This window comes from Delphinapterus leucas, chromosome 18 (genome assembly GCF_059928025.1).
Source record: "Delphinapterus leucas isolate spDelLeu-1000000601 "Yukka" chromosome 18, BTC_Dleu_Yukka2, whole genome shotgun sequence".
Classification (NCBI taxonomy): Eukaryota; Metazoa; Chordata; class Mammalia; order Artiodactyla; family Monodontidae; genus Delphinapterus; species Delphinapterus leucas.
Window position 1 is genome coordinate 2834113 of NC_143146.1, and position 14565 is coordinate 2848677.

A 14565-nucleotide genomic window follows, 5' to 3' on the forward strand; every position below is an offset into this window, starting at 1 on the left:
CTATCTACAACAGCCTTGCTGAGGGGTGAGCAGAGCTAGTATAAATTACCTGTCCTTACAAAAGAGAAAACAGAGGCTCTGAACTCCCTGAGCGTTTAGGCAGGAAAGTAGGAAGCAGAACTCAGGTCTCCTCCCTCAGTGCCAGGCATGTCTGCATTTTCCACTTATCAGCCGTGTGATCTAGGCTCATGTGTGTTATGGGGTTTTGAAGTGATTGTAGAAGCATTTTTAAGATAGGTAATAATTATTTTTAGTGCGTGTAGTATATTTGTGTTTTTTCAAAAGTACAGTATATCAGAGGATCTTGATTCAAGCTTTCAGTTTGTTAACTCAATAATTACACTGACGTTAGAGTGTTACAATAGAATATATTTCCTTCCCCATGAAAACGAATAAGGTACCGCAAGTAAATAAACTGTAAATAGTATGGCCCGTTTGCAATGAGCATGACTTTTTGAAAGCCTGAAACTTTAAGGTCTGACTTTTTAAATGTCTGCACGTAAGTTTTTTATTTGTTTTGTTTTGTTTTATTTTACCTTGTGCCATGCGGCTTGCAGGATCTTAGTTCCCTGACCAGGGATTGAACCTGGGCCCATGGTGGTGAAAGCACAGAGTCCTAACCACTGGACCGCCAGGGAATTCCCTAAATGTCTGCACTTTAAAAAGTGATATGTATACTGGAAGGTCTGGTCCAGAATTTTAAAATTGCCAACTTGGGTGCACCAGTCAGCTGAATAAACAGGATTATAACTTACCTTGTTTTTAAAACTGAATTAATGAAGGCCACTCTCGGACGTCTACCCCTCCGCTCCCTCCCTCTTTCTCTGCTGCTGTCTTTTTTGTTGTTACGGCTGTTAACATCTTGACTAATTTATTTGAAAACATGCTCTGAAAACAGCATGTACAAGTGTACATGCTCCCTCCCAGGTACAAGTGTACCTTCCCTGCTCTGTTCTCCAGCTCCAGGCTTCAGAGTGAGTGAAGTTCCTCTATGATCCTTTACCTAAGCTGACTCTCCGGCACTAAGCATTTGGTAGCGATGGAACGAGGGCGGTAGAAATCAGACCACGTTAACACAATGTGTCTGCCTGTTTGGTACAAGGCTGGTCCTGAGGCTCCTTTGGTTGACTGGTTGGGCCTCACTGCTGTCCTTGGTTTATAAGAGGGTGATGCAGGGTTGGAGCTGGGAGACCCAAACCCAGAGCCCTGTGGTGGCTGCTGTTGGAAGCTGACCTTTACCACGTGGCGTGGTGGTTCTGGAACAGGAGCTGACCGTTGGTGTCAGAGCAGGCGTCTTGGCATGCAAGGTATGAAGGAGCAGTGTAATTTTGATCAACCACTTTATTCTTCGGTGCCAAGGACGTGGTGCAGCTGGATTCTTGACTGCCAGAGAATTTTGTAATAAGGCTGATGAGATGTCCTCGGTATCTTGTTGGGCTCCCGGGGGCAGCGACTCAGTTCCTGGCTGCCCGGGCTGCCGCCTTCTTCCCGGAACCCTGAGTGTGGGCACTGGGGGCCCCACGCCCCTTCTCCACATTGCTCACCTCCTGTGTACACACATTCAGGGTGACCGAGGCTCAGAGGCAGCAGTGACACAGGCCACCTCTGTGCCTGGCTCCCCAAGGACGGTGGGGTTATGTGCAGCTTGGAGGGAAAAGGCAGGTATGAATCTTTGCCTCTTAGGTAATCCTTGTTGGAAATGCAAAAGTTTAACTTTTAGGCGATTCTCTCTTTTTTCCTCCTTTTGCCTTTTGCCCTTAAACTTTCTTTATATTCCACATTGTCTTCTAAGTTGCGTTCGTTTTAATTTTTGTAGCTGAGGCAGAAGGACGGGGAGCAGCTAGAGGATGCACGGTTTTGATCGCCGCTCTTGGTCACGTGGCATGGGTGGGGTGGGAGGGTGTTGAATAAGAAAAATGACAGCTGCTGCCCGAAGCCTGCCGGCGGAGCGGTGAGTGAGCCAGAGCGCGGAGAGGAGATTTGCTGGGCTCTTAGGTAGTTCTCTCAGTCAGCTGGCACAGGACTGCTTCCAAGGGAGTGTGGCAGTAGATGGGGCTGGAGCTGGTTCCACCAAGTTTCTCGAATTCTCCCAGGCTCTGCTCGTTGCCCAATTCCAAAGCCACTTCTGCATTCATTACAGCAGCATCCCACTCCCAGTATCAGTTTATTTTCCTACTGCTGTCGTAACCAATGACCACAAACTTAGTGGCTCCAAGAGAGATGAGATTCAGAGCACTTGGTTTAAGATCTTTCCCTTGAACAACTTTAGTGCAACTCAGGAGAGGATGCTGCAGTTCTGGGTCGTGAAATCGCGGTTCCTGGGGGAGGGGAATGTAATTGCTCACGCCGTGAAGTTAGCTAGGAGGTCTGGACCTCCTGTGCAGGACCGAGAGAGCCTGCATCCTGTGAACGGCTGTGCTGTCCTGGGGGAGCATCTGTGGGGCGTGAGTGAAGATGCCAGAAGACATGGACTGTCCATCTGAGGACCACGAGCCCTGGTCACGCTCCTTCTGCTCTGTGTGGAAGCCGCAGCCCCCAGCCCCGCTTCTAGGCAGCTGCTCCTGGATCCGGGGGATGGTGGGGATGCTGTGTCGGAAGTGGGGTTCATTCAGGTTGGAAGAGGCGGCAGCGTTGTGGACCCGCCTGGAGAAGAGCCGTCTTTGCCAGGGGACGCGGAGTTGCCGATCCTTGACGCTTTGGACCGGCCTGCGAGGGCTGTGTGTTTAGCCTTGCGAGACTGGCGCAGAAGTGGGTGGACAGCCTGCACAACGTGTGCACAGAGCCAGCGGTGCAGGACTCGGCTTTTAGCTCTCTTAATTTATTAGTGTAGCTGCTGAGTGGGTTTTGAGGTCCTAATCCCGACAAGCAGCATTGGTGTGACACGGGGCATCTAGCGGATGACCTCCCCTTTCTGCAGATCTGGGGGCTGACCTGGGCCTCACCGTTGCCCTATGTAGTGTTATTGGCGCCCCGCCCATCCAGTGTTTTACAGCAGCAGAGCTGAGTGGCTGCCGGAGAGACCATAGAGCACAGAAAGACAAAAACATTCACCCTGGCCCTTTGCAGAAATAGTTTGCTGACTCCTGGTTTAGGTCACATAAAAAGGAAAGTACTTTTCTAAAAGTCTTTCTGTAGTTTTAGAAACTCCCCGAAGAGTTTAGCATTTAGGGATTGAGGAGACCCCTGGTTCAGTTAAACTCGACACGCAGCTCTCAGATTTCGCCTGGGTGTCCACTCAGAGCTAGACTGGGGGAGGGTGGGGCCTGGATTTAAGATTAGCCTGGGCTTCTACTGAGAAACTGTTCTTGGAAATAAATCTTAGATTAGGTTTGGGATCTGGAAGCTAAGCCTGCAAAGCCTGTGTTGTAGGTGGTCCATGTCTTTGTGGGTGGTCCACGTCTTGGTGGGTGGGTCAGTGTCTTTGTAGGTGGTCCACATCTTTGTAGGTGGTCCATATCTTTGTGGGTGGTCCATGTCTTGGTAGGTGGGTCAGTGTCTTTGTGGGTGGTCCACATCTTTGTAGGTGGTCCATATCTTTGTGGGTAGTCCGTGTCTTGGTAGGTGGGTCAGTATCTTTGTGGGTGGTCCACATCTTTGTGGGTGGTCCATGTCTTGGTAGGTGGGTCAGTGTCTCTGTGGGTGGTCCACATCTTTGTGGGTGGTCCACATCTTTGTGGGTGGTGGTCCATGTCTTTGTGGGAGGCCCACCTCTTTGTGGGTGGGTCACATCTTTAGCACTACTGAAGATTTTGAATGGGCGCCCTCTGGGGTCAAGTCGTCATTTGTAGAATTCCTTTGCTTTCTTGAGCAGAAACAGTGACCTGAATATGAATGTGGGTATTAGGGTAGGTGGAAGAAAATCTACTGTCTGGACTCAGCAGGGTGGACAGAGAGCCATTGTACGGAGAGATCTCAGAGGACGAAGGCTGCCAGGGCACAGCTGCACGTGCTGGGAGGTCCGCCCGGAGTCTCCCTGGAGGAGGTGCTGGGAATTCTGGGGGTGGGTGGGGGGAGGTATTTAAGGCTCACTAGTGTGGTGCAATTCGGGAGACTTTAACTAATTGAGGTCCACCACATTTGTGAACTAATAGCTGGATCATGTTAATGTCTCTGGGCGATAATTCCACGCTTCGTCGTCTTTAAGTTCGCAGGAGAAATAGAAACTTTATGATTCCTAATTGAACCCCTCTCACTTCGCTGAGACTTCACAGAACTTCCCTCTCTGTGAAAAAGAAATTTTACACACATGTACATGTGTGTACATACATGAATTTAAAGGAGTTTTTATTCTTAGAATGAGGGCTTCGTCACTGTGATGACAGACTCTTGTGAGCCCTTTCCTCTTGTCCTCCTGTTATGGAGTCAGGTGCCTCAGGGCTGAGCCAGAGGTGATATTTGGAATTAGTCACACGTGCCCTGTCTGCCTCTGTTTTCACCTTTGCTTGTGGCATCTCTCTCTCCGGGACGTCCCCTCTCCTGGCGATCCCCATCTTGGATTTTGTCCCATCTTCCAATGTCACATACTTTGTGAAGCAGTCATGGGAGCGCCAGATTTCTGCTTGCTGCAGACTGTACTACCACGTGACCTGGTGTGCCTTACTGCGTTCTCTGCCTTTTATCTGTTTTGTTACCCGTTTGTCTCTCCTCTGACTTACAAGCTCTTGGAGGGAAGCATTTGGGTTGTATTCATTTTTACGTTCTCCACAGACTAGCATTTTACTCGCAGTATTTTCTTTTTAAGCTAAGTTTTGCTGGATGAAGTCGTTGAAAGCAATGGGGACAATTTGGAGCGGCCCAAGTTTGCAGTTTTATGGTCTTAATGATGTATTGACTCTGAATGACAAAATCAGTGTAAAAACGTCATTGTCATGGGCCCTATAATGCAGCCAAAAATAGGCCGGTGTATGCCTGGTGAGGAAATACTGGTTCCTGATGTCAATTATATGTGCCCTTGAAACAACTCTTTAGAGACTCCTGTCTCTTTTGCCTTTGATACGTTACGAGTCTATTTAGAGATGGAGAATAACACACTGGGACTCCTGCTTCTGGGCAGCTGGAGCAGAAGTACTTTCCCCTCCTCTTCCCACTAATTACAGCTAAAAACTTTGGGGTATTATATATAAAACAAGCATAAGAAGACTCTGAAAGATGGAGAGAAGAGGGCAGACTGCCCAGGGACCTCGGGATCCAAAGGGTGACCCAGCGGTGAGCTCCCTGGGTTTCCTTTTTGCCTCATGTATCCCAGACTTGGAGCTCAAGAAACCAGAAATTTAGAAATGCCAAAGGCTACGGACAAAACAAGACAAAAAAGGCTACTCTCTCACCAGAGGACCAGGAGAGAGGTAGCACAGTAAGACAGAAGCCTTTTAGACACTAACTGCTGTACTCTAGCCAACACACAGGAAACACTGGACCCACACCCACCCAGAAGGCCTTGCAGGAACCAGGGCTTCCCCCCTGCCTGGTGGTAATGAGGCACCCCAACTCCCCCACTAGGGGGTGTTGGAGAAGGCCTGCTAGGGTGATGGGCTCTCATGTCCGGAAGGTGGTAACAAGCCCTGCCCCCCACCCCACTTCATGGGGCCACGGGAGGCTACGTGGGAAACTTGGACGTTTGCCAGAAAAGAGGCAGTGCCTGCCCGGCCCCTCAGCTCATGCCGAGTTGATGTCAGAGGGAACCAGCCAAAATGCAAGGTTTAAGTAAGACCCAGAGTCTCATAACGCAGTATGAAAATGTCCAGGTATCAATCAGAAACCACTCATCATACAAGAACCAGGAAGATCTCAAACTGAATCCAAAAAGGCAATGACTAGATGCCAGCACCAAGATGGCAGTGATGGTAGCGTTATCCGACCAAGGCTTCGAAGCCACCATCGCAAGAAAGCTTCCGTGAGCAGTTACGGTCACACTAAACCAATGAGAAAAAATAGAGAGGCTCAGAAAAATAGATCAAAAGAAGACCTCGTGGAAGTTTCTGAGCTGAAATAATACAACCAAAATAAAAGACTTGGTGGATGGACTCAGTGAGGGGATGGAGGAGAGAGAGGAAGGAAACCAGGAACTGGGAGATAGAACCATCAGTTCACCCGATCTGAAATACGGAGAGAAAATAGAATGAAAATGAACAGAGCCGCAGGGACCTGTGGATGAAAGATCTAACATCGTGTCATTGGGGTCTTGGAAGGAGAGGAGAGAGGGTGGGGCTGAAAAGGAATAGCAGGAATAATGCCTGAAAACTTTCCAAATCTGGCAACATACATAAACCTGAGGATTCCCGAATCCGAGAGCATCACAAACAGGATAAACCCAAAGAAACCCAAACTCCAAAAACTAAAGACAAGGAAAACATCTTGAAAGCAGTCAGAGGAGGAAAAAAGATTATAATGACAGCAGATAACTCATCAGAAACCACGGCGGCCAGAAGGAAGTGGCACAGTACTTTCCAAGTGCTGAAAACAAAGATGAAGACTATTGATTTATTTTAAAAAATTTTTTGTAGAAGTATAGTTGATTTACAGTGTTGTGTTAATTTCTTCTGTACAGCAAAGTGACTCAGTTACACACACATGTATACGTTTTTCATATTCTTTTCCATTATGGTTTGTCACAGAATACTGAATATAGTTCCATGCGCTATAGGGACCTTGTTGCTTATCCATCCACTTATAATAGTTCTGCCTCTGCTAATCCCAAACTCCCAATCCTTCCCTCCCCACCCCTCCTCCCCCTTGGCAACCACAAGTCTGTTCTCTACGTCTGTGAGTCTGTTTCTGTTTTGTAGATATGTTGATTTGCATCATATTTTAGATTTCACATATAAGTGATATCATATGGTATTTGTCTTTCTTTTTCTGACTTACTTTGCTTCGTAGGATAAACTCTAGATCCATCCATACTGCTGCAAATGGCATTATTTCATTCTTTTTGATGGTTGAGTAGTATTCCATTGTATGTATGTACCACATCTTCTTCATCCATTCATCTGTTGATGGACATTTAGGTTGTTTCCATGTCTTGGCTATTGTGAATAGCGCTGCTATGAACATAGGGTGTGCATGTATGTTTTGAATTATAGTTATGTCTGGGTATAAGGACTATTGATTTATAATTCTTGTTCATCTTCAGTTCCAAAAAATGATGCTGGAAAGACGTGCTTCTGTTATATATGCCACAACCTTGACTCAGAACTTTTCACCTGTTCTCTTCTTTAAATTACAGTATAATGCTATTTAACATGCAATTTCACGTTTAATGTGCTATCTAGATAAACTTTGGAGTTTTCCTTCCCACATGAATTTTAAAAGCTTTTGGCTTTGTAGCTTAAAAATTCACAGGTTTTGCCTATATAATAGTTTTTGGGTGTTGGTAGATTATCTTGGTTTGTTTTAAGTGAGGTTTATTGAATGTTTGCACATAAGCAGTAAAGTTCACCCTAATTTTTTAGTTACAGGAGTTTTGACAAACACATACAGTTGTGTAACACAAGCACAACCCAAATACAAACTATTTCCATCATTTAAAACAAATCCCTGGTCTCTCTGAGTCACCTCCTCTACTTACCCCAGCCCCCGGTAACACGGATCTGTTTCCTGTCCCTATAGTTGTCTTTTCTTTTCTTTTTAAAATATTTATTTATTTATTATTTATTTGATTTATTTCGGCTGTTCCGGGTCTCAGTTGCAGCATTCGGGCTTCTTCGTTGCGGCATGCGTGTGGGGTCCTGTTCCCTGACCAGGGATCGAACGCAGGCCCCCTGCGTTGGGAGCGCCGAGTCTTACCCGCCGGACCACCAGGGAAGCCGCTATAGTTGTCTTTTCTAGGATCATACAGGATGGAGCGTCTTGAGTCGAACTTCTTTTGCTTAATGCATTTGAGATCCATCTGTGCTGCTCAGCCCTGTTAATTGTGGAGTAACGTTCCGCTGTATGGATGTACCATCGCCAGTTATCCATCCACCAGTTGAAGGACATTTGGGTTGTTTCAGTTTTGAGTGATTACGAGTAGTCACTGTAAGAATTCACATAGAGGTTCTTGTATGAACGTAAATTTTCACCTCTCGGGTAACCCACCCAGGAGTAGGATGTTTGGGTTTTACAGTCAGTGTATGTTGGACGTCAAGTTGACCCAACACCATTGGTTAAAAAGCCAGTTTTCGTTTTAGCCTCCATTTGTTGAGATACTTACATTGCCATGTACAGACTTGGGAGATATGCTGTGTAGTGAACTAGTTCGTTAGCTCTTAAACACTTATGAAGAGAACGGTCTGTTTCTTGTTTTTCTTAGCTGACTTTACTGCACCCACATGTGGGCAATTAGGCAATGAAAATTTCGTTGATTTCTCTGCCAGCGTCCCAGAAGTGTTGCTGGAAAGGCAGGACGCTTGAAGAGAGGCACTGGGAAGAAAAGACCCAGATTATAAGCTTTCAGCCTTGGCCATAAAACAGACAAATTTAATGGCTCACTCTGTCTCATCGGCAGAGTCCTTTGGAAAGAAGCTCACGCGTGGAGGCTGGTGACAGCTGCCTCGGCCACTTACCCCCTTGTTTTCAGCCAGCCTTCAAAACCAGCTCTTCTTTGAGATCTGCCTTCCTGCCCAGCCCAAGCGAACCCAACCTCACACTAGTATTTCTATTCCAAGAGAAGGCCAAGCTGAGCGTGTATCTCCTGCAAAGTGTTTCATAAACACTGGTTGATCTGTTCTTTGGACCAGGAGGAAGTGGGTGTGAACTGGTGGCTTCCCTCACGCTGGCCTGGCCTCTGTGGGCTGGTCTCAGGTCTCTGAAATAGCTTAGCTGCCCACTGCTCAGTTTCCCATTCTTTTGGCTCAAATAGCCTTGGACCTATGAGCAAAGTGGAACTCAGCTTTGACCTCTCCGGGTTTGCTTGCAGCAAAGATGAGACCAGTCGGACCATTGTAGGAGCATCTTTCAGCTCTGGAGAGTCTTCATTTCCGAGCACAGCAGGTGTCAGTAAACTTGGCATATCCATTGCAGGTGCCCACGTCGCAGGAACACACAGAGTCTGGTGTAATCCTGTAAAACTAGAACAGGATTTAAAGATCCATTTTTTCAGCCTCTTCCTCTTTCAGATGAAGAGACAGCCACGGGAAGTTATTTGTCCAATGTCCGAGGACCAGTTGGTGCAGAAAAGGGGCTGGAGCTAGGGACCTGTGACTCCTTAACCAAAGTCTTTACACTGTTTACACCTTATTTCATGCCGCCTTTCCCTCTATCATTGGACGCTTCTTTTAATTTTAGGGGCCCCTGTGCTTTAAAATCCTCCCCTGCTACAGTCTTCTCAGAAATCAGGGTGGTGTCCTAGGGAAAGCTGGCTTGCGAAGTGCTTTCTGAGGCCGTCCAGGTTGCTGACTCATGGCCCCTTCCTTCCTGGGGCTCCTGCCTGTGTGAATAGCAGGGATTACCTTGGCTTCAGCGGTGCCAGACACCATGATGAGTGCTTTGGGGACCTTGTCTCTTATTTCCTACAGCTACTTTGTGGGGTTGGTATTTTTTTTTTTTTTTTTTTTTGCGGTACGCGGGCCTCTCACTGTTGTGGCCTCTCCCGTTGCGGAGCACAGGCTCCCGACGCGCAGGCTCAGCGGCCATGGCTCACGGGCCCAGCCGCTCCGCGGCATGTGGGATCCTCCCGGACCGGGGCACGAACCCGTGTCCCCTGCATCGGCAGGCGGACTCTCTACCGCTGCGCCACCGGGGAAGCCCTGTGGGGTTGGTATTTTTATCAACTCCCTTTTGCAAGCCAGGAAGCTAAGGCTCAGGTCATGCTGGATGCTGGGGAGCCCGGATTTGAGGTCGGCTTCTCGTCGCAGTTAGTGGGTTCCTCTCCACTCTTCCCACCACTGCGTGGGTGCCCAGGCACTTAACTTCAGTGCCCTCCGTGGGCAGAATGCTCCCCCGACACGCTGCCCTGGAACGCCATCCACGGAGACCAGGGTGAGATGCAGACTGGCTCCCTCACGCCTGGGTAGCACCCAGACAGAGCAGAACAAGCGAAACAGCGCAGCGGGCACTGACAAGAAGAGAATGAGGCCTACTGCCCCTGCCACCCCCATGCCCTCGTGAGCGCGGGCTGGGCCCGTGACGGAGGGTGGATATCATTAGACGGCCAGTGACTGGCGTCTACATTTACAGCTTTCGATTTCAGTGGCCTACGTTAGAAGTTTTGATTTCCGGTTTGTCTGTGATTTCTCATCTGCTATTTGAAAGAGGGTGCGGGGCTGGGACCTCGCTTTTTTCCTGGGTTCATGATATTTATTTGGTTCCCCATTGTTGAAGGGCCACTTGTATTTCCACAAATGCCTGAACCCAGGCATCAGAAGCATTTCTGGGGGCTTCCTTGGTGGCACAGTTGGTTAAGAATCCACCTGCCAATGCAGGGGACACGGGTTCAAGCCCTGGTCCGGGAAGATTCCACATGCTGCGGAGCAGCTAAGTCTATGCGCCACAACTACTGAGCCCACGCATCACAAGTACTGAAGCCCACACGCCTAGAGCCCGTGCTCCACAACAAGAGAAGCCAGGGCAATGAGAAGCCCGCGCACCGCAACGAAGAGTAGCCCCCGCTCGCCGCAACTAGAGAAAGCCTGCGTGCAGCAACGAAGACCCAACGCAGCCAAAACTAATAAATTAAAAAAAAAAAAAAAAGCCCTTCTGTCTTGGAGAACAGGCCTGGCGGAGAACAGGCCTGTGGTGTGTAGGTGCCCCCGCTGTGTCTGGGTGACTGGAGGGCATTATTAGGGACTGGGTTAGAGTTGAGGGTGTGTGGTGGTCACTCTTCTTTGTGGAGAAAGCAGTTCGCCTCCATTTGCACAAGACTTGATCATTCCCGGGCTGCTCTCTGCGTGTTCCTGTTTTCCTCCGTGAACCCAGGGCTCCTGCATCTGTGGCCCGTGGACACCTGTGCCCTCTTGACGTCTCTGAGCTGCTCGTGACATCGGTCGGGCTCCCTCATTAAATGAGATCACCAAGGTCTTTAACATGTGTTTAATTTTTGCATCTGTGGGAGAGTCATGATTTTGCCCTTTCTTGAAAATCGTCTTTTAACACGTGTCAGGGTGGAATTGCTTAAACAATGCTTGCCCAGATCTCGTTCTTGTCCTAACAGAATTCGGAGGCCCTCCACCGCCATTAAAGCTCATCGTCTGGCATTGCCTTACCCAGGTATTCCTGCCGCTGTCGGGGTTATGAGCTACTTACGTCCTGCGGGTCCGATTTTGCCCTTTCTTGAAAATCGTCTTTTAACACGTGTCAGGGTGGAATTGCTTAAACAATGCTTGCCCAGATCTCGTTCTTGTCCTAACAGAATTCGGAGGCCCTCCACCGCCATTAAAGCTCATCGTCTGGCATTGCCTTACCCAGGTATTCCTGCCGCTGTCGGGGTTATGAGCTACTTACGTCCTGCGGGTCCTTGAGCAGCTGTGTGGCTGCTCTGGGCCTCTGCTTCGAGATCCGTACCGTTGTGCCACTAATGGTGGGGAGGACGAGGTGCATTAGGTGTGCATGTGCGTGTGTGCCTGTGTGTACTGTAGGTATATGTGTGTGCATGTGTGCACGTAGGTATACGTATGTGTGTGTCTGCATGTGCTGTACGTGTGCATGTGTGTGCATGTAGGTATACACGTGCATGTGTGTGTTGTACATGTCTGTGTGTGCATGTGTGTGCACACCCATCTAGCTTGACACTCTGCGTGGCGCTCGGAGTGACACTGCAGCCAGGGTGGGCTCTGTGCCGACCTGAAGGGAGCACGAGCTGACTCGGTTAGAGGAACGGGATTCAGCTGATTGAAGGAAACTGGTGAGGATGCCGTCCCAGGGAGCCAGGGGACAGCAGTTCTTCCTTTCTGCCTGGCCGCTTGTCCCGAAAAAGGACAAGTCCACGTGAATGGAGGACGTTTTTAACACTTTCTGAGTTTCTGTTGTGACGGGAGCCCTCCTGTGAGGCTCTTGCTTCCGGGGTGGCCGTGAGTGGTGTGGCCTCACATCACGGTGCCGTGTGTGGCTTGTTTTAAACAATCCCTGGGCTGCGTGAGGATACGTTGCTCCCACTTTTCAAAGCCTGTTGACCTACTGTTCACTTAGCCGGGCCCCTTTTCTATAGCAATTGCAAAAGCCCATTCCGAACCTAAGTGATTTCCAGTCTGATTAACTCTGGTTAGTTACTGTGTGACCGCGGGCCCTGGCAGTGTCGCCTTTCAGCTTCCCCGGTTGAGCAGCTGCTCCGTCTGTAGCTGTTCCCTGGGCGCCGAGGACCAGGGAGGGGGCGGCAGAGGGGGACGTGCAGACGCGGCACACGCAGGGCTGGGCTGCAGGGTTGGCCGTGTTACTGCTGCACGCGTCTTGGGGTGATGAGAGCCTCCCGGGACTGCTCCATGGTCACCGTCCCCCTGCCGCTGCTCCTCGTGGGAGCCCCAGGGCGGCAGCCGCAGAATCCAGGCCCCGCCCAGACCTTCCCAATGAGAACCTGCATTTTAACCACATCGCTAGGTGATTCAAGGTCCAGGTCATGAGCCTGGGCTTGCTGCAGCTGCGGGCAGATGAGCTGTGAGTTTCCAGAAGGGCGAGGGTCAGGCCACTGGCGCTCGCTGGCACTGTCTTTACATGCAGTTCTACCATCTGTCCGTCATCTTTCTACCTGTCACTCATCTGTCCATCATCTTCCTTCCACCTCTCTATCAGCTGTCTCCTGTCTATTTTTAACCATAGGGGCTTTTTTTGTGGTAAAATACACGTAACACAGCGTCTTACTCATTTTTAAGTGTACAGCTTGCTGGTATTAAGCATGTTCAACTGTCACCACCATCATCTCCAGAACGTTTTCATCTTGCAACTGAAGCTCCAACCCCATTAAACACAAACCCCATCCCCCTCCCTCCAGCCCCTGGTAACCCCTTTTTTGCTTTCTATCTCTGTGAATTTGTCTATTCTAGGGAATTATTTAAAATGTTTACTTTTATGTATAGCATAATATCATTATATTTAAATACGGTAAACTAAGTTCAAACAGAATACTTTGATATGATTGATTTGAAAGGGTTTTTGCACTGTTAAATTGATACAGTCATATCTAGGTACCCAATCATCCCCAGAGGGCGTTTCTGCTTTTACAGTGTGTGTCTGTGGAAAATGTACTTTCTAGGGAATTTTATTAGAACACACCCAATCTGTTAAGCAAGAGGTAACTAGACATTGTAAACATACGTAAAATCCTTTGTTTCCGTAGGACTGTTCAGAAAAGGTTTCATATACTTCCCTTGGGTTAGAATTACAGCGCTCCCCGCTTATCCTTGGGGGACGCGTGCCGAGACCCCCAGTGGATGCCTGAAACTGCGGGTGGTACCAAGCCCTATACGTGTTATATTTTTCTTATACGTACATACGTATGATAAAGTTTAACTTATAAATTAGGCACAGTAAGAGATGAACGACAATAACTAAAAATAAAGTAGAACAGTTATAACAATACCCTGTGGTGAAACAGCACACAATTCAAAATTGCTTATTTCTGAAATTTTCCATTTAATATTTTTGGACTGTGGTTAACCAAGTGTCATCTGAAACCTTGGAAAGTGAAACCTCAGAAAGTGAAACCTCGGATAAGGGAGGTGATTGTAACAGGAAAACATTTGTTCTCTGCTGTGTATTTCTCAGAAGACTTTATATTATGGAGAAGAAGACAAAAACATTCTGTTAGAAATAACTGGGGTATTGACTGAGTGGGGTACTCCAGATAAGAAGCCATTCTAGATAACTTAGTATCTTGAGAAAACCCTTTATAGAGTTAAAGAGTTTTCTTAACATGGTATTTGCAGTTCAGTCTTGTCTTTGAAACAGTTAAAACTTGCTTCAAAAGATCTGAAATGATTTTAGTTTCCTGCTTTCATAAGTAGAGAATTTCGCAAATAATTGACTTTTTCTTTGATAATCTCTTTTTTTTTTTAACCCCACATTTGTTTATTTATTTATTTTTGGCTGTGTTGGGTCTTCGTTTCTGTGCGAGGGCTTTCTCCAGTTGCAGCGAGCGGGGGCCACTCTTCATCGCGGCGCGCGGGCCTCTCACTGTCGCGGCCTCTCTTGTTGCGGAGCACAGGCTCCAGACGCGCAGGCTCAGTAGCTGTGGCTCACGGGCCTAGTTGCTCCGCGGCATGTGGGATCCTCCCAGATCAGGGCTCGAACCCGTGTCCCCTGCATTAGCAGGCAGATTCTCAACCACTGCGCCACCAGGGAAGCTCCTGATAATCTCATTTTAAAAAGTAATTCTCACAGGACAGCAGAGTATCTGTTGAAGGTAAAGGGTATTGGATTTAATATCCTGGTACGTGAGAGTTTTTGTTTTGTAAAGTTAAATCTGTTACATAAGTGTATTTTCTTTGGATTTGCCTTTTTTCTTAATACTAGAGTGTTAAAGAAGGTCCCTTTATTTGAATTATTTGGTCTTGTTATTGAATTATTTTTAGTAAATCCATGTCTGAAAAGAGTGAAGCAATTTGAGAATTAAATTCCAGTTATAATTATATGACCTTGAGAATTATTTCATAAAGCCCGTCAGTG

At 47.9% G+C, this 14565-nt stretch overlaps 1 protein-coding gene across 2 annotated transcripts in view; it reads left to right on the forward strand.

The window, feature by feature from the left end:
- Window positions 1-14565, forward strand: part of RAB20 (RAB20, member RAS oncogene family) — a 31467-nt gene that overhangs the window by 819 nt on the left and 16083 nt on the right. Inside the window, exon 2 of one of the 2 annotated variants that reach the window (XM_089899383.1) lies at window positions 11377-11450. The exons of the other annotated variant lie outside the window; for it this stretch is intronic. Coding sequence (XP_089755509.1) covers window positions 11377-11450 — 74 coding nt within the window. The remainder of the gene's footprint in view (window positions 1-11376; window positions 11451-14565) is intronic. 2 annotated transcript variants of the gene reach the window in all.